This window comes from Phyllostomus hastatus, unplaced genomic scaffold (assembly GCF_019186645.2).
Source record: "Phyllostomus hastatus isolate PE091 unplaced genomic scaffold, TTU_PhHast_1.1 phas_contig_80, whole genome shotgun sequence".
In the NCBI taxonomy this organism is placed as follows: Eukaryota; Metazoa; Chordata; class Mammalia; order Chiroptera; family Phyllostomidae; genus Phyllostomus; species Phyllostomus hastatus.
Window position 1 is genome coordinate 42,664,519 of NW_025333960.1, and position 23,265 is coordinate 42,687,783.

The following is a 23,265-nucleotide window of genomic DNA, read 5'->3' on the forward strand; positions in this document are numbered from 1 at the left end:
TATATGGTATGAACTCAACATACACCAGAGGTTACATTTGCACTGGTGTTAATTCTGTGCATTTGTTAATACCCTATATAAGAAGCATTCTACTGTAGAAGCTCCCTGAATCATTGGTGAAGGCACTGATGAATCTGTTATTCAGCACATGTGTGCTAAGTCCCCATCTGCTCCTTAATTGTGCGTGGAGTAGGCAAACTTGAGACAGCAGAAAGTGAAATGGAAAAAGATGTGTTCAGAGCATTTGGTATAAGCGATATTGGAAGTGAATATCTGTTTGAAAAATATGCTTTACAGTCTAGGGGATGAGTTCTTTCAAGCATTGCTTCCCATCTTGGATGTAATTGAATCCTTCTGCTCCTTCGAAAGATAAGAATTAGTTCAAACTTGATGTGTATGTTCAAGGTAGCAGGGACATGAGTATTTTTCAAGCAGGTAGTAAAACAGCATGTGTAGCAATCCTTCAAAACTGAGCAAACAGAGTTATTTTCATCAGTTTCAAGCAAGAGAGCTGGCATTCTGTTTAAACAGAGGAAATGGTTTGGGGGACATCAGAAAAGACCCTTTACTCAAGGGAACTGCCAACTCAATCAATAACGCCTTAATAGTTCCTCGTGACAGTTAGAGATTACACTTCGAGTACAGCCATCTTTGGATCTGATTTCCCAGCACCCTAATTTAGATTCAGGTGCAAATCGCATCAAGTCCCCCGAGGAAAATTTTAAGGATAAGGAAACTGACAATGAGCAGTTGATGAAGAATGCTGAGAATGATCCAGTTGGAAGTAAACCCTGGTACTAGAAGAAAGGACATACACTGCCTACTGAACTGACAGACAGTGAGTGCCCTTTTCATATGGCCCTGTACCTGTTTGTGAAGGTGCTGGGAAAAACTGAAACCAGAGGTGATTTTGTTGTTTAAGGCCAGGAACAGTATTTTCACAGCCTGCTCTGTTATCACTTTGCATCTCTTAAGAGTCATCCTAGTCTCTTAAGAGTCTATCCTAAGCCTTGAGAGGAGATTATATATAGGAAGGTGTTACGGTAGTACCTTGCTACTCATTGATTTGTTTCAGAACTCGTAAGGAGTGTCTGAACCAGATGAGTTCCGAAATGTTCCTGGGCTACGGTGAGACAGACCCCTCAACCTCTGTTTTATCCCAGAAGAGGGTGCTAAGGGGCAAGCAAGTGCCAAGTGCTGAAATATTTTTTTCTCATCAAAATTTGATGAGTACAAGGTTTGATGAGTTCTAGGTACCGAAGTATGACTGTACTTAAATGGCTGAACTACAATTTACCACATCTGAAGGAATGAGCTATGAGAATATGGGAAATACGATGTGTAGATAGCAGCAAATATAATCTCTGATAAGGTAAGAAGACTACATGGTGCTATTTGAAAGCACGACTTTTGAGGTCAAGCAGACTAGCGCCTCATCCTGACCCCCCACTTACACGTTCACATTACAGAAGAAACAAGCTAGCCATCATAAGCCTCACTTGATTCATCTGTGCAATCAGAACTGTTGAGAACAGTTTGAAGGGTTTTTTAAAAGATTAAATGAAGTAAAGTTATTTGAAAATCTAGCATGTTTGACCCTCAGGAAGGGTAGGGAATGGAGGCTAACAAAAATAAAAAGAAACAGAGGAAAAAGGAGTATGTCGGAGTTCCACCTGTGGAAACAGATCCATCCCCAGAGATGGCCAGGTCAAGCAACCATACCAAAGCAAACACAAACAAATCAATTTGAGATTACTATCACAGTTTAGTTCTGTTATCTTCTGATTCATACATGCACTCATTTTCCAGTCCACAGATATTTGGGTGACTATTTATAAGGCACCAAGCTAGGTTCCAGGATAAAACAAAACAACAGACCAGTCTGGTTCTCCATGTCCTCATTTGTAAAGTTAGGGAATAGAGACAAGGAATCTATTAGTTACCTTTTCTTTTTGATGTCTTAGGACACTGATTATTACTGATATATTCTATTGTCTTTGCTTGGGCTGCTGTACCAAAAGACCATAAATTGGGCAGCTTAAACAACAGACATTTACACTCATCTGTCTCACAGTTTGGGAGGCTGAGAAGTTCAAGATCAAAGTGCCAGCAGATTTCGTTCTTTGGGAGGGCCCCTTCCTGGGTTGCAGATGGCCACCATCTTGCTGTGAGCTCAATGACCTCTTCTTTAAATTTACATGTGAAGAGAGAGTGAGGTCTGTCTTCCACTTCTTATGAGGGTACTAATTTCATCATGAGTGTCCCATTCTCATGGGCTAATCTAAATCTAAATACCTCCCGAAGTTCTCACTTCTAAATATAATCACTTTAGGAGTTAGAGCTTCAACATACAAATTTGGGGAACACACAGGTATTCAGCCCATGATACATATATACTAACGTTATGGCAAAAGTATTATAGGGCTTTCTTTTATCTTCAAAAAACACTCCATTAGAAAGTTACTGTGCTCATTTGACAGATAGACACTGAGGCTCAGAGAGGTGACTCGATCAATCCAAAGTCTCATAGCCATTAAGTGGCAGGGACAGAATTCTCGCCTATGGTTGCCTGTGTGATTACTCATCTTGGGCTCTTTCAAGGATCTAACACCATGCATTTTTAATACGATTAAAGTAAGATTCACAAAACATCCTTCAGATGAGATGTTGACAGAGGTTAGGCAGTTGGTAAAGGCAGGACTGTTCTTTGAGTCAGAAGAAACACATTTTTAAAAAAATGCAAACATGCAAAGAAAGAACACTTTGTATTAGAAACTATGACATTTCTGGGGATACAATTATTCATCACCCAATCAGCTGTCACTTCAGGAAAAAAATTCCTTGAAGAAATATCGAGGTCACTAAAACAGAGGGCTTTTAAACTCATCCATTGCATCTTGCATGCATCCCATTAGCCTCAGAAGCTTCTGAATAGATTTATTACAGAATGTCTGTGTCTCTATCCAGCAACATGGAATTCTTTTTCCTTCAGAGCCCATAGATCATACTCTGCATTTACACTTTTACTGGTATACTATATTTTAACATCCAGATTTCTGGACAATACCAATGTAGTTCTAAGGAAGTACCTTAGGAATTTTGTCCTCTTACAAATAATATCTAGTTACAAATTTTCCATGCAAGTGGGAGTATTTATCCAAATTATGCCATTTGCATGGTCTCAGAAAATGGGAACTATAGAACTCCTCCTTTGAACTGGCCCCGTGTTGCTCCACTTTGATTCTCCTTAAGGAATATTGTTGGCCAGACTTGGGAGGTCTGTCCTGTGCTTTCTCAGCCAAGTGCAGTCTTAGAGGGCAGGGACAGGATATTTAGTCCATATTTGTGATTTTTTGTTTGTTGAGGTGTGCTGGGGTCCCAAACAATTTGTGCTAAGTCCGCACTGTGGCAGAGATTGGAAAGAGGCTTTCTGACTGCTGCTGGGCCCAAAGCAGGATTCAGCACATGCCCTGCCATGTGTCCTACGTCTCAGCCCCGTTTCCCTGTCGCAGGCACGGGTCATCAGTCCCTCTGTCTTCTCTCACTTGGTGAGACCCTGGAGAATTTTATTTCTGTAAAGGAGGAAACTTCTGTCAGTTATGGAGAATTGTTTATTTTCTGCAATAACTATGATTACTGTTTATTGTTTTGAGAGAGAGATAAAGTGGGGAAGGGAGGGAGAAAGGGGGGAGAGAAACGTAGAGGAGAGAGAGCAGCATCAATTGGTGCCCCATCCAGGGACCGAACCCCACAACCTGGGCATGTGCCCTAACAGGGAATGGACCTTCTGGTTTGCCGGATGATGACCAGCCAAGCACCACGGGCTAGGGCAAGACCCCAGGGAACTGCAGATCTTAATTACTAAGACCACCAAATGGTCAAACCCTGTGGATTCTCCTTGTTTCTCCTTCATGGTCCAGTGTACCCACTGTCCTTTTAGTATATCAATGGCCACAATATGTGGATTTTAAAAATATATTCCTCCTCTTCCCCATTGGACTGTCTATTCCTTGAGGCTATATATATCATTCTTTCATCCTTGGTGTCTAACACAATGTCTAACATGTGCATGCCATGTTAGCATTTGCTAAATTAACTTAAATTGTTTTGCCATAGGAATGGCGATAGCAGTGGAAACAGCAAAAAGATAGCAGGTACTACAGAGGTGGAATGCCAAAGCTTGACAATGGTTAAATGCAGGGTATGAAAGAAAGAAAAAGTTGAGTGTGAATCATATACAGTTGCTCCTCGATTTACAATGGGATTACATTTTGGTGAACCCAGAGTAAGTTGAAAATGTCAAAGTCAAGAACACCTTTAATCCGTCTCACCTACTGAAGATCATAGCTTAGTCTGGCTTACCATAAATATGCTCGGAGCACTGACATTAGCTTACGTTTGGGCAAAATCATGTAACATAAAGCCTATCTTATAAAAAATTATTGAATGTCTCATGTAATTTATTATGTGTATCACTTCTGCACCATCTTAAATTTGAAAAATTCTAAGCCAAACAATCATAAGTCAGAGACCATCTATGGGTAAGCTGGACGACAGAGACAAAACACAGCAATAGGTTTAATGAGATAGTAATAGCTGCAGTTTATTGAATGATTACGATGTGCCAGACACTGTTCTTAGTGCTCCGCATTTGTTATCTCACTGGATCTCCATGTAATAGCCTGTTTTACAAATGAGATACTTAATCAAAATGCTAAATAATTAGTAGGACCAGAAATTGAATTCAGCAATATTTCTCTGTATTCCAGAAAGTGAGAGTTTCTCAAAGTGTGCTCCAAGAACTCCCCAAACCAAAAATTCTGCAGAGGCAGTGGTTTAAAGTGCATGTTCCTGGGTCCCACAGCAAGCATGCCGCAGTGGGGCCAAAGTCTCTGCATATTTAGGAGCACTGCAAGCAAGTCTCATGCCAGCTGAAGCTTTATAAACATTGTATTCAATTCAGTTTAGTAAACCTTTATGAGGCTGCTATAATATTGTAGAATTTGACCCCAGATCTACAGATATAGAAAGAAACAGCATAATTTCTTCCCTCCAGGAGCTAGTAGACTACTGGGGAAAGAACAAAGAAGAAATAAACCATGAAAACACATTGCAGTAAGTGCTGGGGTGGCCAGGGGGAGCACTGAGGGGGAGCGAGGGATGCTGGCTGGTGGTAGACAGAAACAGAGCTGGAAACAGCCGCTGGTTAGTTACCAACCTGAGACTCATGAGAAAAGTCAGGATTAAATATGGTGGCCATTCATTTAGAGATGAAAGCTGAAAGTTTCAGGAGATGAGAATGCCAAGAGATTAAAAAACAAGAAGACAGGAACAGAACTTGGGATATTCTTACACGACATTTTCTTCTTCAAAGCATACCCTGAATAAGTGAACCACTCATTAGCATAACCAATGAGAATGCCCTTTTGAATGGCCTAGAAACTTCAGATCACTTTATGAGTTTTCTTTGCAAAAGGAGAATTTTGAAAAGGATTTGCCTACCTTTTTAACTTCCAAGCTGACTTTCTTTAAGAGAAATGTGTTCTACCACTGAATGGCCAAGTTGCATTTCAGATGGTCTGTTTCCAGAATGTATGCCTTAGCAGTTTTATTATTCTAATTTAACTTTTGCACTAGCAAATTCTAGCAAACAATTAATTATGTGGATAAATAAGAGTCCACTCCTGCCCTTCCTCCATGGCACCCCATCTGCTCAGTGTTCTCTGATGGCATTTAACCTCCCCAGCACCTGGCTCTTGCCTGGCCTGTGATTGCCCAGCTGGAAGCAGGGAAACAACGTGCCTAAAACTTGTGAAATTCCCCTGGATGGAATAGGTAATGGCCTTGACATCTTAAAACATGTTTTTTAAAGGGCCTGGTGTTATTATTCTTATGTATTCATATCAGAATATACTGGGAAGGGGGGACCATAAAAACCAGAATTATCTTCTGGAGGGTGGGGCCCTTGTTGCACAGAATTCCCCGACTAGGTCAGTGTTTGAGGGACCCATCTGTATCCGTGTACCAGCTGGCATTGTTGTGAGAGGCTGCATCCAGCTTCATTGAATTTCTTTGAAGACTTCCAATGCATTTGCCTATTTCATGATGGGTGATTTGTGAGTGCACCTGCCCACACTATGATGTGTTCAGCAGTTTTTGACCAAAAAATGGCATGATCCTGGTGCCCCACCCTCCCTATTTACCCGATATCACCCTAAGCAACTTTTTTGTTCATTGCCCTGAGTGAAAAAGTCCTCAAAGGAAAACATTTTGCTGATGTGGAAGAGGTGAAACTAAAAACAGAAGAAACACCAAAAGGTATCAAAATTGGCAAGTTCAAAAACTATTTTGGGCAGTGGAAAAAATGTCTCAGTAGGGGTATTGCATCAAATGGAGAGCACTTTGAAGGTGACTGAAGTTTAAACATGTAAAAATAAATGCACATTATTTATAAGTAAATGCTAGGTTTTGCGGGCCCCCTCATATATGGATATATATGTGTAATATGTATATTTGTAATATGTAATATATAATATATATTTGTTTATAATATGTAGAGTCCTCTAAAGTATAATGATCCAGACAGAGGTTTAAGAGTAGAATTCTTAGCAATCAACAAAAATTTCTAAATCTCTTTTAATGTAAATTGCTGTCAAATATGTAGTAAATTGTGCTGTTTTTAATCTAATGCATGCTTTTCTCATTCACTCTTCATACAATCCATTTTAAAATTTGTGAACAATTTTTTAATTTAGTTTTTTATGTTTGATGTTAGAGACAGGGGAAGGGAGGGAGAAAGAGAGGGAGAGAAGCATTGGTGTGAGAGAGAAGCATTGATCGGCTGCCTCCTGTACATACCCTGACTGGGGACTGAACTGGCGACCTTTCGTTTTGTGAGTTGATGCCCAACCAGCTGAGCCACACCAACCAAGCTGATACCAACTCTTTCAACTAAAATAAACTTTATGAACCCTGAATTTTTAAATCCAACGTATAACTATGAATTACATGCAAATGTCATTTTCATTTACTATATATAAGAGCCATTCACGTTTATAAGTGAGTTGTCCATGTCCTGAGATTTTATAATTCTTACACACAGACACTTTTTCCATGGCTTTTGAAATCCACACTTGTAAAGCTCTGAAATTACCATGACAATTGCTCTTATCTACAATGTGGTAGCTACCGTCTCCAGAGGTCAAAAAGCAGGAATGCAGAAGGCAGATAGAGACTCCAAATTGGAATATAATCAATGTTGGAAGCAGTCTTTCACCAATTAATCTTGGAATAAGTAATTTGTGTTAGTACGAAAGGAATACTGTCATTTTGCAGGGAGACGTTGAACTAATTACCCTTGACCTGACTTGAGTCACTTTCTGATTTTTACCAGAGACTTGGGTTGGTGTTTATTATTTCAAGCAGTGCATTAATTCTAAATAAATATTATTTTAGTGACAAAATAAAAAGCAAACTGACAATTTTATTTTTCCTGTTTCTTCCTTTTTTTTTTATGTCAACTCTATATGAACCGTTCATGCAGAACAGCATTGGACTCAGAATTTGAAAGCTAAGAGAAAGCTCAGGGCTGATTAACTTTCTTCATTTTAGCCGCTGGGGATGTTCTGAGGCAGCTTTAAGTTAATATGGAAGCTCGGTGTACCCTGAGCAACACTGTGCTCTGTTCCTGAAGGTATTAAATGGTTGGAGAGTAACATCATGGCCATCTCCTCCCCAGCAACACTTGAAGGGGTTCCAAAGAATCTGAGCAAATGGATTCCACGCGAATCTCCTATATTTTCAAAGTAACAAACACTTGAAGGTGAGAAAAGTTAAGTTAGGTGCTCTATGTCCCTCCTCTGCCCAACAGTAGAGTCAGAACTGGGAGTCAGAGCTCAGGACACTCCTTTCGCATGGAGGTGTTCCCAGTTCATCCTGTATGTTGTCTCCCTTCAACAAATCTGAGGCGGAAAACTCCCTGAGGCTTTATGTGATCTTGTCACCAGCAACGGAGTTTCTCTGAAGTTCTTCTAAGCAGCCGTGGAGAAGAATGATGAAAGAAAAAGGAAAGGCAAATATGTTTTCCTGCTGTTTATAGCTATGTACTGTTTGCACAAGCTCTTAGAATTTCCACTGGAAATTCTACTTAACCCCACAGTAGTGAGCCCTCCCGGAAAGCAGATTTGTAATTAACATCTTTTTAATCACTTGGACATTTTAAAAATACAAGACAAGGAAAGGAGATATATCCATACTTCTGTAACCACAGTGACATTTTAGAGTATTTCCTTCCAGGGTTGTTTCTATAAATTGTTTTAAAAACATCACTCTATTAATTCTGTGAAAATTAGCCCAGGTGAATTAAAAATCTTCTCAAATTTCAGCATTTCATATATTCTACATAAATATTTGGATGGTTAGATAGAAATACTTCTATAACAATGTGATCATACTACAGACTGTTTGTTCTTAAGCTTGATAAGTTCAATTTTTGTTTAAGGGCATGAATGATGAACTTCCTACTATGAAACATCTTTCATAATAGGGATTAGCCTTCTTATTCATCTTCCCACTTCCCCACTTTCTGACTGTGGTAGTCATGGTATTAGTTACGCCCTATTCAGGTGTACAACAATTGAATTCTTTTCAGTAACAGTTTTTCCCACTGTGTTTACTTTCATTTCTGTATAGAAATGTATTCTGTAGTTATCATTAGGGCCTTTTATCACAATGCGTAACTTTTTATTTTGCTGGTGCTATTAATTGCCTGGATTTTGTTGTCAGACTTATTTTAGAAGTGGAGTATTTTCTGAACACTTTCATAATTGAGAATGTGGCTTTGTAGATAAACAATCATATATAATATTCTTGGATGATATTGCTCCATTGTGTTCTGACATTGGATTTTACTATATGGGAACCCCATTCCCCCTTAACCCTCATAGATGTATTTTGATTTTGATTTTTCTGTCTGGATGTTCAAATAATTCATTGTTCTCCAGATTCAATAGCTCAAATATATGTCTCACCACGAAGAATTATATATTCAGTTTCCCAAGACCATAGTATAGTCTTTTGATCTGAAAACGTAGACTTATTTTTCAGGGAAAACTGCCTATTAGTTTATCTGTGTATGTATCTTCTGTTTGCATATGGGCTTGCTACATCAATAATGCCAGTTATCTTAATATTGGATCACCTTTGCTTGTCTTTTTTCTGGTGCAGGCTTTGCCCTAATTACCTTAGTCCCTTTGCCTTTTCACCTGCATTCTCTGATTATCTCAAGTCTCCTGTGTGTTTGTATTTGAGTTTCAGTGCTGACAGTTATGTTACTTGTGCTTTCTAATTTATGTGCTAGCTCTCTAATGATGCTGATTTAGTCCTTGATTGGTTTTCGTAGGTCTGCTACCTCCCTTTCCATTTTGTTTTGTTGTGTTGTTACCTAGTCTTTGACTCCTTGTTTCATTGAATTGACTTTCATATTCAACAAATTTTGTTGTGTGAAGCAACTTGAGGAGTTTCCTTCCTTTTTACCCTTATATTTTCTTGTATCTTGCTCCATGTGGGTTGCTCTGTCCAGACACTATTTGTTCTAATGTAGTAGAAGTTGCTTCTAGACTTATTTACCCCCCATCCTAAGCAGCCTTCTCCTGCTTGAAGGCTGAATATTTCAGGTCTATGCATTTTTTAAAATAAGCAGCGGGAATGGTCATGGAGTGAGGTCAGTGAAAGCAGCATCCAGCCTCTTTGAGAAGCCCCAGCTTTGCTGGCGAGTGCTGTCTGCTGTTCTGTTCCATAAGGGAGGGGCTGGTCCTTGGTTTTGGTGGTAGCCCACGAGCCTTCGCCTCAGCCACGCTCATCTCATGGCTGTCTCTTCAACAGCCACCACCGATTCTCCTCACTCGGAAGAGGGAAAGTACAGCAGGCTAGCCAGAGATTTTTCATTGCTTCGGGTTTGGAGGTGTTGCTGAGAAAACTTAGCCTTTCCCCCAATCTTTAGGATAGTTTTCGGGGATTTAAAGACAGATAAGGAACTAAATACTACTCTACCTTCTGCTCAACTCCAGAAATGCCTTTTAAAAATTTTTTTGCAACTATTTATACTTTTCTTTCATTGCTGTGGTTGATTTGTGTGTGTGTGTGTGTGTGTGTGTGTGCTGAGACTTACTTTTTATTTTATTAAGTATTTGGGAAGGGAATTAGTTATGTGTTAGAATTCATTATCTTCTCAGTTCATTATGTTGAAGGATTCCCCTATAGAACATCTACTACGATACTAACAATAAAGGTGAAAAATGAATTTTCTAAAGTAATTTACTGTACCTCTTCAATGTGCATTAAAGTATACACAGAAATAGCTCTCATGCATGACAGAAACATTTTTTTACACTTTTAAAATATCCACATCTTTTACCTCAAACACCAAGAGGGTATGCTAGAAACATTTGACTCAGAGGAAATAATATCTCTCAAGTTCCTGTCAGTATGTAGTGTTAGGAACTGGCAAAGTTCTTTTATATAGTTATTATTTCTGTCTACCTATAACATGTGAGTTAACATTTTTATCTTGCTTCTCTGAACATGATTTTAATTCCTTTACAGTTCAAATTGAAAATAAGACAAAGAACAGAGTTTCTAAATTATATATGTATAAATATATATATTTTTGTATTTTTGTGGTTAGACGACACTTTAAATAGATGTCCTCCATATGACCATATGGTGTATATAGAAGCATATAGAAATGCACACACACAAACACACACAAATGCACAATTGTTGGAGGGTTGCCAATAACGAGACTATTGAGGGCGCACAAAAAGAATTCCAAACATGTGGCAGTAACAACAGTATGCCCATAGACTGTGGACCTTGAGATAATTCTCCTATAATTTTTATCACTGGCTTGAGCCTTACAATGTTATTCTTCCAATTTGGTCCCAGCCTCCAGAATTAAAGAGAGAGGGGGAAAAAAAAAACAAAAGCTCAGTCTGGATTTAGAAAGTAGCAACCCTGATTACAGAGAGAGCTGGAGATGCGGAAGGCTAATGGAATTATCTGAACAAAGACAATTGTAAGGAGACACCTAAAATAGTTTTCAAGCACATAGAAAGGACTTGAAAACAAAGGTTAATGATGAGATATTTTTTTATCTCCCGTGCATAGAAACAAGAATTTTAGATAGGAGGAAAAAATAGGGGAGGGGCATATTGTGTTCACAATAAGAAGTACTAATGGAATGTCAAGGATAAAATCAACAGATCTGAAATGTTTATTTTTCTAAGATGATTGAAATATCACCTTTACCAATTATAGCACAATACTTCTCTATTACTGTAATTAGTATTAATTATAGGGAGAAAGCACACCCTCTTGTTTTTAATGTATTCCTCACCTACCTTTTCCACAGCTATTACTCATTTGAAACCAGGAAATGACTGACTTCCAAGAGTTTGGCTTATGAAGACTGATACACACCCATGCTTGTTTATCTAATAAATATTTATTATCACCTGTCCCCTGTTTGGCCTTGAATGCACAAAGATAGATAAAGCAGTCCCTGTCCTTAGGAAGTTAATAGCATAGTGGATTCGCATTCAGATTGATGCCACAATGGGATGAATTGCTGTTGAATCACCTGCTTTTCTGTCATGCAGTTTTCAGTAATGATATATTTACCACTTAGGCTTACCAATATGTCAGGGAAGAAGTGGTGTGCATTCTGGAAGGTATTAGCAGGGCCCAAACAACATCATCTCACATCTCACAATCTCTCTCCCTTCCCTTCCCTTCCCTTCCCTTCCCTTCCCTTCCCTTCCCTTCCCTTCCCTTCCCTTCCCTTCCCTTCCCTTCCCTTCCCTTCCCTTCCCTTCCCTTCCCTTCCCTTCCCTTCCCTTCCCTTCCCTTCCCTTCCCTTCCCTTCCCTTCCCTTCCCTTCCCTTCCCTTCCCTTCCCTTCCCTTCCCTTCCCTTCCCTTCCCTTCCCTTCCCTTCCCTTCCCTTCCCTTCCCTTCCCTTCCCTTCCCTTCCCTTCCCTTCCCTTCCCTTCCCTTCCCTTCCCTTCCCTTCCCTTCCCTTCCCTTCCCTTCCCTTCCCTTCCCTTCCCTTCCCTTCCCTTCTCTTCTCTTCTCTTCTCTTTCTTTCTCTCTCCCTCCTCTCCTGTCTCATTCTCTCTAGAAACAATCACTATCAGACAACACTGAAATACCTCTTTGAACAGAAAATCTATAGCTTAAAAAACATCTGTTCCTATAGCAATGGCAGCCCAAGTCAATATTAATAGAACAAGACTTAAGTGTACTTTTATTTCCCATATGGAATACATTCTAGTCATTTAACGGTAGAACCCTTCTTCACCCAACCTAATTTTTTGGAGAGCACAGACAGGTATGTTTGAGAGATAATTTGAATAGAGAATGTGATGCAAATTTCAGTAACCAGCCCTATGGGGGAGGACAGGTGTGTAGGTAGGACAGAGAAAACTAGAGAGAGAGATTCAGCAGATTTCAAGTTGCTTGTCACATAAGAATAAGCCTGGGGAAAAGTGTTGGATTGGGCAGAGACACATCACGCAGCACCTGTCTGAAAAAAAAAGGGATAAGGAGGATAATACATTTAGTTATCAAGTTAGCTAAAAGAGAGTTACTTGGGCAATAATAGCTGGTACAGGAAGAATTGAAACTATGAAATGAGAGGACAATTTCTGATCTATAAGTTGAATAGTATTGGAAACATTATTCTGTAAACAAGGATTTGGTTCATGTATGTTTAACACGGAAGCCTGAATTTATGTGGAGTAGTTTCCATCCTATGACACATTATCTCTAAATTTAACATTTGACACCAGATTGCTTCCTCTGTAGTAATCTGAATAGGATGACATATGGCACTATGGCTCCTTAAAGTGAAATTATCTGTTAATAAATGATCTAAACTTAAAAGAATCCATTTATTTTGGATATAGAGGTAGCCCAACTTGCCAGCAAATAGATCCTAGGTATTTGGTGTGGCCACTTTCTTCAGATATATGCATTGAAGAGAAGAATAATAGGCTTCTGTCCACTATTTCAACACAAATTACCTACCTCCAAAGGGCCTGGAGAGACAGAGAGAGGTGTTATGCTGATGGAGAAAGGGAAGCAAGCTGGCCTTCCACCGTGCTCAAGGCAGAAATGCAGCCACCCAAGGATCACACAATTTTTATATTCCTCCTAATAAAATCTCACCAATCTGTTTTTTTTGCTTGGTTCTTTACCACTCACCAGAGTGATTTTTGCTGTCTGCTGTTCATTTAAACCATCTGTATAACTTTAAGTATAACTTTGCAATTTCAAAGAGCTGTAGTAGGTCTTTAGAATATACAGAATCTTCTCAAAGTCAAGGTAATATAAAGGGTATTAATTATGTATATTAGAGCCTTATTAAAATTGACCTGCACTTATGACCTAAATAACTGGAAAAGAATAGCTAAATAATGTATCTAAAAGTAAAAAGACTAGAAGACAAGTCTAGATAAGATTAGGGAACAGTACAGGGCACTGTTACAAACACTTATGAAGCATCTATTATGTGAAATAAAACCCATAATACTATTTAGATTGGGTAGGCAGAACCCTCCTAAGTTCTTCAAATTTAGGGACTGAAATTACAGAAGAAATTTTTCTCTACAAAATTCCATTGATCTGTCACTGCATAGAAACTTCTTCAAAAAATAGTAAATTTAGGGAAAACTTTTACTCAAATTGAAGATTTAATTGTACAACTCTATGATTATAGTTTAGAGGTATCTTCCATCTATTAGTCAATTCTAAGTATAATAAGCACATTCTAGAACAGAACTGTGTTTTTTTCTATATTTTTGTTGCTTATTAGTCATTATTTCTCTTTCCCTCAGCTCTCAAAGAAAAAGAATTGTCTATACATGTACTATAAGTACTTGAGAAGATCCTGAGATCCCAAGATATGATGGAAGTGGGCAGGGGAGGCAAAGGGGGAAAACTTGGGACACTGTAATAATGTAACAATGAAAAAATGTGGGTAATTTATTTTTAGCCATTAATTTTATTTTATCCAAAGGAAGAAAGCATAATGAAAATCAGTATCTTGTCTGAAATTGTGGCAGCTGTGTACATGTACGTTAAGCGATTTTCTAAAAATAGGAGTAATATTATATATATGGAACAATGTGATAAACTTGAAAATTCATGAAACTTTATTAAGTCATTAAGAAACTGCTGCCCACCATACTGTTTAAAGTAGTGAAATCATTTTTCTACCAGAGTGGAAGAGAGAAGGCACTATGTAATATTTGAAGGGAATGAAAAGAAAAAGCATATGCTTTAGGCCCCATCTTTAATCATTGTCTAGCTAGTAAATAATGATATATGTGAAAGATATCTTAAATAATAAGTGGTATAAAAATTGGGAACAGGAAGAGCCCTCAAGGTGCAGGAAAATCCATTGTCAGTTCATGAAAGACAGAATTCAAGGAAGAGGGGGTTTTTGAATTCCTTTTAGAGAATAAGTAGAAGTTATACTACATGAGGAATATAACTCCATGCAGGGATCCATGATCAGAAAAATACTGGAGAAACGAGTCCACAGCCGTTGATAAGCCATATTTACCCTTTAGTTCCAATTTCAATTTGTCCAGAGCTGAGAAACATGTTAACATGATTATTATTTGTTGGCGCTAAATACAAGGCAGCAACCATACAATGGGATGAATAGATCTCAGCCTGTTGACCACAGAAAAAGATAAAGACATCAAATAAGAAGATAAAACCTGAGTAAACTTTGTTTGTCCACTTTCTCTCAGAATAACATTGATCAAAATTGTATTAAGTAATATATTGATTTTATGTTCACATGATAGAGCCTCTTCCCCCAAAGAGTTACAAACTAAGGTGACCTTGTCAAGTGCTATGAAACTGGTGAAATAAATACCACAGTTTTTCTAAAAGGACAGAAAATTTTACAAGAAAAAAAAATCAGGACATCCTTTTTGGAGAAGTGGATTCATGAAGAATAGGTAGGCTGTCTAGACTCAAGATGAAATGGAAAACAGTTCAGGATGAGAAATCACATGGACGAAGATTTGGAATTAGAAAAGGGCCGGGTACACCGTGAGGCTGAGCCATAGGTGGGTAAAGGATGTGCGGATGTGTGGGTAGGTGAGCTGAGAAAGGCTAGGTACCAGCTGGGTTAAGCATTATTTAAACGCAAGGATCCAAAGCTCTTACCTAACTTCTAATCCAACCCCAGCCTATATATTTGGACTTTTTCAAGACCCCTCCCAGCTTTGTAAGTATTTTAATTCTTTTTGCTCAGAGAAGAGCTTTAAGAATTATTTCTGAAAGTTATCCAAAATAACAAATACCCAGTCTGTTCTCCACCTAGCCATGCAATGTTATTCTTTGCTCTTTATTCCACCCCCCATTATTTATTGACATTGTATTTTTCAGGACAATAAAATAATTTTATTTTGTAGAGACATTGTTTCTGTGACATTTGAAACTCTTTCTCATCATCTTATACCAATGCTGCCACAGCAAAGGGTGACTATATACGTTTTATTGCTTGAGTCCTTTTTTTTAATTAAATGCATCGGGGTGATAGTGGTTAATAGGATCATATAGGTTTCAAGTGCACATTTCTGTGATACAGGATCTGTGCTTTGCACTGTGTGCCCACCACCCAAAGTCAAATCTTCTTCCATCACCGTATACGTACCCCCTTTTACCCTTTACTACTCTCCCACCCCCTTTTCTCTGGTAACCAACCATACTGTTGTCTGTGTCTATGTGCTTCAGTTTTATATCCACATATGAGTGAAATCACATGATTATTAGCTTTTTCTGACCAGTTTAATTCAATTAGTATAATATTCTCCAGGTCCATCCCTGTTATCACAAATGGCCGCATTGCATCATTTCTTATAGCTGAGTAGTATTCCATAGTCTATGTGCACCACACTTTCTTTACCCAATCATCTTTTGAAGGACACTTTGGTTGTTTCTGTTTGTCTGGGTTCTTACTAGCCTCAATCATAAGTCTTTGTTGAGTGTGTGCTGAGGATGAGGCAGTGTAGTAGGCATTGAGATACGAAGAGAAATCCTTTGTCCTTGTCCTTACCATATAGATTACTAATGACTGGTGACACATGTCAAGACAGGAAATATATTTTTTGAAAACAGGAGACTTGGTCCCATTCCTGATGTGTGATATCATTCTCTCATGAGACTTACTCCCATTTCTGATATGTGACATCTTTCTCTCCCTCTGTCTACCTCTCCCCACCTATATGATGTACCATGTGTTTATAGATGGGTATTTATTACTGTACAAATATAAAGTTTGGCCTCAACCTCATAAAATAATTTCAAGATTCACTCACAGATGTCACTCAAATTTTGAACACTCTGGTATAGACATAAATGATTCCAGGAAATCTGATGAACATGAACACGAAGGATATATAGACTCACTTAGTTTTCGTGGTACCAGAAAAGGACTTAAAGGGAGCAAAAATAAACAAGATAGTTTGTTTTTTAATGCTTCTAATTGTTTATCTTCATTATATGTGAGGCTCTGGAAATAGTTATCCTCCCACTGGAATTTTCAAGTGGCAAAAGAGACCGTTATTTCAAAGCAGTTTACCATGTAGGCAGCGGACTCAGACTCTCCGACTCCACAGTCTGCAAGCCGCGTGATTTGGAGAACGTTTCATAAGCACCTTGTACCTTCGTCTCTTTGTTTGTAGAATGGGAAAAAGAGAGGCTGCCTCAGAGAGTTGTGGTGAATATAAAAATTCTGAAGTGCTGAGACTAATAAACTGTGCATGGTCAGCTCTCAATAAACATTGGATATTGGCTAGTGAACATACACTTGATCGAAATCTGTGATAAAATTGAGAACACAATCCAAATGAAACAACTAATATATCTGCTCCAAGACAGACAGCTAATATATTTGCTCAGAGGCAATCAAGAAATATGTCTGATGTCTTCTGGGTCATCATCAGTGAATTTGGCAAAGGGCTATAAAAAGTCTCATTCTAATGTTGTTATCATTTCTAAATAAGTTTTGCCCCAGTGTACAATAAGGACACGTTCTCTCTCATAAAGCTCTCAGACATACTCTTTTCTGTGTCTTCAGTTTGTGAATATCAATGCATCCCAGCCAAGTTTTCTAAATCAGTTTTTCACTGTGAAAGATCAAAGAATTTAAAAGTTGTTTAGTAATAAAGGTCCGAAGATGTAGTGAAAACTCAGGAAAATAAGATGGCAGGAGCTAGGACAGGGTTGGGGGTCAGGGAGAGAGAGCAAGAGAGAGAGAGAATGAATTGTGCTTGAGGTTGCCAAGATCATTAACACAGAAAAACTAGAACCTGAATTTTGGGAGCTTTCTGCTAGCTTTTCCATCAAAGAGTATAAATTCACTTTGACATCACAGGCAGGGTTTGCTGATTGTGGTTGGAAAGAGCAAAATATGGCGGTCACTCAAAGGAGCAAAAATTGGCACTCCTTACTGAGCTTAACAACAAAAATGACAAAAAAATACAATCTAACTTTAAAGATGGCTACTAAAAATAGACATCTATTGTCTAAGTGAAAAAAAAGCTGAAGGCTGCTCCTTCACTGTGAGTTTAACCTGGGTCTCAGGCAATATCAATATTCAAATCTGACATCACTGTGAGATTCCCAGTGGAAAAGGATGAGTGCAATTTTTAAAAAAAAATTCCTCTGCAAGGCAGGGTCTTGAGGGACCAAGAGAATCTCCCAAGCCTAGGAGATTCATCAGCAAAGGTGTGTTATATTTGTAATTTTCTTTCAATTGCAAATTTCCATTATAGAGTAACTAGTATCATGGTAATTGAGACATTAAATTAAATTAATATATCACACACTGTGCTGAGAAAATAATAATACAAATTGCTAGAACAATAGGAATGTGTCCACAGTAAAGATGACAGTAATTTTTTGTCCCCCATTACCACAGCAAGTTTCAACAGGGAATGAGTCCATCTGGTTAACTAAATCCTAAGAAACTAGAATTACAGAACCACTAAACTGTCTTATTTATACTCAGGGTTGTCTCAGTCCTATCAGATTGTCTTTGTTTACTTTATCAGCATAGTTTCTGTAGCTTTATGTACTTTTTCAGTGTCCTTTATGTAGGTCAATTGTATATAGATACAATACTTGGCTATTCAAAATGTTTATTCTATGTAATATTTCTTTCCAAAAGTGTTTTTTCCCCCTCTCTTTTCTTGTGGCAAAACACCATTAACCGAAACTGTTTAACTGCAGTTGGGAGGCGGGGATAAATGAATAGATGAATAGACGTGTTCTACAATAGTTCTTGTGTAACAGACTGAGGGTTTAGGGGAGTTATTTGCATTACAAATATTTTCTATCCCAGAGCGTGTTTCTGACTCAGTGAAAACCTTAGCATGCAAATTCACATCTCCACCCACTCACTTTTGTTTTCTGTCTTTGCAGTTCCGCCCTGGTTTTTAAATCATCCTTCCAACCTCTATGCCTATGAAAGTATGGATATTGAGTTTGAATGTGCAGTCTCTGGGAAGCCTGTGCCCACTGTGAATTGGATGAAGAATGGAGATGTGGTCATTCCTAGTGATTATTTTCAGATAGTGGTAATTATCTCTTTTCATATCAGCTTTACAGTCCCATTCATTCTTTGCTGTGTTTTCCGTTGTTTTCCTATCCTGGGAAGAAAGTCCCTGTTGTGCATTTTTATGATGTGTTAAGAAAATTGTCCCAATAAAGCAAATAATTTTCTAAACTTAGAAGTTTTGCGCTGGAAAGGAATGATCAAACAGCCCAGCCCCTTCTTTTTTACACACAAGGTCTTAAGCAAACAAAGCAAAACGCAGAGGGTCTAAGACTGTATTTCCAAGTATTCTCATCGCTGGCTCTTGGGAGAACACTGTTTAGAACCTTGTTCTAGACTGTCTGAAACCAGGGATCTGTAACATCTGTGACTTTTACCCATTATAATAAAGGTTCAACCAGATGTGCTACTTACGACCACGGTAGTCTTTCTTGAATGGTACGGACAGCCTTCCTTCCCCGGACAGGACCAGCTGATCTTACCCGAGGGTGGTGATGGTGGCAGTTGACGGCAGTAATGGCAGTAGTGAGAAGCCAGAGGTGAAGACGTTGTTGTAATTTTGAACATTGGAAAGAATGAAAGCTCAGACCAAGAGTTCTTGTTTACTCTAAGTTTCAGTGCCCTCTGCCCCTATCCTTGTGGGAGACACTAGGAATAACAGTATCATCTTCACTGAGCTGTTGTCCTGGTACATAGTGAGTGCTCAATACTTACCATTATTATTGTTCTTCTGGCTGTTACCAGTAGAACCCTTAGCTCATTTGGAAATGCTGTATATGAAAATTCTCCTTTAGGTGCCAGTTAGTATTGGAGGTTCGGAATTCACCAGTATGAACATATGAGAAATATGAAGAACACTTTCTAAATATCAAAAAATTTTGCAGCTAAAGGAGATTTTAGGTCCACACCTCGTGTATGAGGTCAGACATGACCCTGACAGACAGGAGCAGTCTTCTAAGCCAGGTCTCCCGAGAGAATTGGACTCATACATAGGCACCCCATGAGTTCAGGTGCAAGCCCTCTCCACGGCCTTGCACTGGTTCTCAATGGTGGATTCGTCTTCCACCACCAGTGAGCTTGCGCATGCATTATGTCACGCGTTAAGGGTTTGAGAGGAATACATCTGTAAAACAGACCTTGATCGCTTTTATCACCACTTACCATTTTTCACTCTTACTTGCATTTGTTTAATTGGCTGGGAATAGAGTAAGAAAGGGAACAAATTTTAACTTTTGAATGCCACACCAATACATTAGTTGCTTTAAGTGCAATGCTATTTCTACTACCACGGAATTAAAAATGACCTGCCGTGGGGGCAGCCTGTTGCATATGCCTAAAATATATGCTATTCACACATAAAGGAAATTACTTAGTGCCCTTAAGGACACATGGTAAAACGCAACATTTATATTTTTCTACAGTTTGAATAATCTTTCTCCCAGCATGACTCATTACAGCCAACCTATTTAAGTGTTTCTTCTCTTAAGGTGAAAAGAATATGTATGGTAGGAGCCCTGCTCACATTAAATTGTGCTTAAAAATATTTCCCCAATCGCTCCAGAAATCAGAGCGCCATTGTCTGTTGCCCCCACACGTAACATTTAGTACAAACAGTAACTTATATGAGAATTTTTAATTAGAAGTTAGTCAGCTTTGTCGAAGAATTTTACATCAGCTGAGAATTGGCTACAAGACACTAAAAACAATTAAGAATTCCCCACGAGGTAATATTTATCTCTTAATGACTTTAGGGAAAGTGATTTAACACGTCTTACTCACTGAACTAATTCGTATCGAGATAAACTGAGTTAGTATAATTAAATGCTATCTCTAGACCATTTTATCATCCATCCTTGAAAAAGATGGGGGCTCAGTTTATATAAAAGAAAAGGTAATGTTGCTGTATTTAATTTATTGATTGCCGAAGGTGGAACATTTGTGCCATATAAGAAGATGCTGTGGGTATAAAATATCCACCATAACCCCCTCACAATTCTGAAAAGGGTCCATGTCAAAACAATTAAAATTTTAGAAGAATTTTCAGACATTTTTTCTCAATAAGCAGCTCCAGAAAATATCATATATCTCTTGTCCTTTAGAAACTGCGGAGATGGGTGGTGTTTCTTTTTGTGTGTTTTTTCCCCTCCAGCAGCTGTTGAACCTAAGCTTCTTTTAATAACAAATGAAAGAATGAGATTTCTTTTGTTGCTGACCTTTGCTCCTCCCACATCTAATAGGAGAGTCTTCTGTTTACTGCTCATTTAGACATTGAGGACGATGTGTATTTTGGGGAGTATATTTTTCATGCAGAACTAGGTTAAATCGATGCCCTTGAATTTAGCACAGTATTGGGAATTGATGCCTTTCTCAGGTGACACAGGACATATCTGTGAGCCTGGGAATGCTCACCGTCTCCCTGCCTATTTCTTCTGTGAAGTCTCATGAACATTTGTGTATGTTCATTTTGCCACTTTGAGTTTTGTTGCATCTTAAAATATTTCACTTGTGCTTTTTCTCTTCTCTAGGGAGGAAGCAACTTACGCATCCTTGGAGTGGTGAAGTCGGACGAAGGCTTTTATCAGTGCGTGGCCGAGAACGAGGCTGGAAATGCCCAGACCAGTGTCCAGCTCATCGTGCCCAAGCCCGGTAGGATGAGGGCAGCTGTGCTCTGGGGCCTGTGGTTACAGTTATTCGTGATCTACTGTAAAGTCTGTGCTGTTTCCCTAGCTCTCCGAGTCAGTTCGGAATTATCTAATTATTTAGTTAATCAAATTACAAATTTGTGTTTTGATGGTATATTTTTTTCCTAGCAAATTATATATATATGTGTGTATATATATACCTATCTATCCATCTATCTACATATATCCACCCCATTAGATATAGTCATCTCTATATACCTTCCTTTTTTCCTCAGTGTTTTATATCACTATATATGTATGTGTGTGTATATACACACATACATTTTATGAATATATATATACACACACATACATATATTTGTATAGAGTCTTAAATCAGTAGAAGTTGGTAGAAAAACAGAAATAATGCCTTGAACATAAGAATATTTTTCCTTTTTTAAAACAAATTTTGATAACTTGTCCTTTTTTCTATAATTGATAAAAATTTTAATTTTATTCTGCAGTCTTTTGAAAGTTTAATATGGTAGTGTATTCAAAATTAGCATAAATCTCTGTTAGATATGCCATATTGTATCCTCATAACAATACAGTTCCTGAAAGGAAAACAAAACAAAACAAACAAAAAGATTAAAGAAAAACTTGTTAGCTGCTTCAAAACATTGTAGTACTAAAGAAGGTCAAAACATTTATTCTTCTTCTTAAAAGAAGGGACTGAAACATTGGTTATATAGATTTAAATGCTTTAAAAATATCAGCATCTTCTATGAAAAGTTTTCATATCATTTACTGATTATGTTAATTTTAAGTCTTTTAGTTCAATTTCCTTCTTATTCATGTGACTCACTTTGGTCTTCATCTTCTCCTGCAGTAAGTTTAGAAGAAAGTAGCCAAAATTTACAAGACATAGTCTTTCTTTGGCTTCAGTCATTTAAGTGGTTCTCAAGGCATTATATTCTGTGCATCTCTAATCAGTTATCTGAAGAATCTCAGACTCTCATAGTGCTCACAATGATCACTTTCTCTTCCTTTCGTCATTGAGACAAAAAAGCAATAGTCCCAGATGAGTGAAGGAGCTATCTAGGGATGAAAAGGGATAATTAACTTCTGTCTGAGATCACCAGGTCTCTGATAGACTACTTTTCCCTCCACTTAATGTGCTTTAAGTGTGAGTGTGACTTCATTTGTGTGACTGAGTACATTCTCTTCTGCTGAAACAGTAATGGATAAGTAGGAAAAAAGGAATCCTAAACTCAAGGTCTCTATTGTGTGTCATGGTTTAAAAACCCTGGATTATGTCATTAGCAATGACAATAGGGCCACATTTATGCTAATGCTGGCTGCTAGTCAAGTCACAGAAGAAGAAAATTCTAGTGAACATGATATTCAGCTATGGCCATGAAGCTGGGGGAAATGCAAGGTAAGTAATCCCACATTTCTAAAGAGAAGTACAAGATGCATTCTTTTAGAATTTGTTGAAACTGACCTAAGAGTCCCAGTGATCCTCTTAAGGTCAACAGCCCATAAAGATGGAGGATTCTCCCACATGCTGGAATTCATAGGATCAGAGAATGTCCAGGTATTTTTCCCCCACAAGGCAAGCTGTGGAGACACTAAGAAAACCCCTTGAACAGATCGTGTATGTGTGTGTATGTCTGTGATTACTAGGATTGCTTACAAACATGAGAAATGACAGCTTATTTGGACTGAAAGCTGTCTGGAGCTGCCCACAATGCCAGGGAGAGAAAGCAGGAAAGGCTCTGTTTTCACCTTGGGGAAGAACAAGGTGTGACTTTCACAAGAGGAAAGCAGGGCTGAAGTCATATTGAAAGGACCCTGTCCAAAAGGACCTGCTCGCTGAGCCTAATCCAACCGGAAGACCAGAGGGTCATTTCCTGGGGCTGAGCTGAAGTGGGGAAGGGGCGCCTAAGGTCAGCCAGACTGCACCTGGCCTGTTTCAGGGACGGTTCAGTGAGGGGTTCCTCAGGTGG

General features: G+C 38.4%; 1 protein-coding gene across 1 annotated transcript in view; it reads left to right on the forward strand.

The window, feature by feature from the left end:
- The window catches only part of DCC (DCC netrin 1 receptor), a 668,131-nt gene that overhangs the window by 253,982 nt on the left and 390,884 nt on the right, over positions 1-23,265 (forward strand). The window contains exons 7-8 of the mRNA XM_045849638.1: positions 18,503-18,657; positions 21,161-21,281. Coding sequence (XP_045705594.1) covers positions 18,503-18,657; positions 21,161-21,281 — 276 coding nt within the window. The remainder of the gene's footprint in view (positions 1-18,502; positions 18,658-21,160; positions 21,282-23,265) is intronic.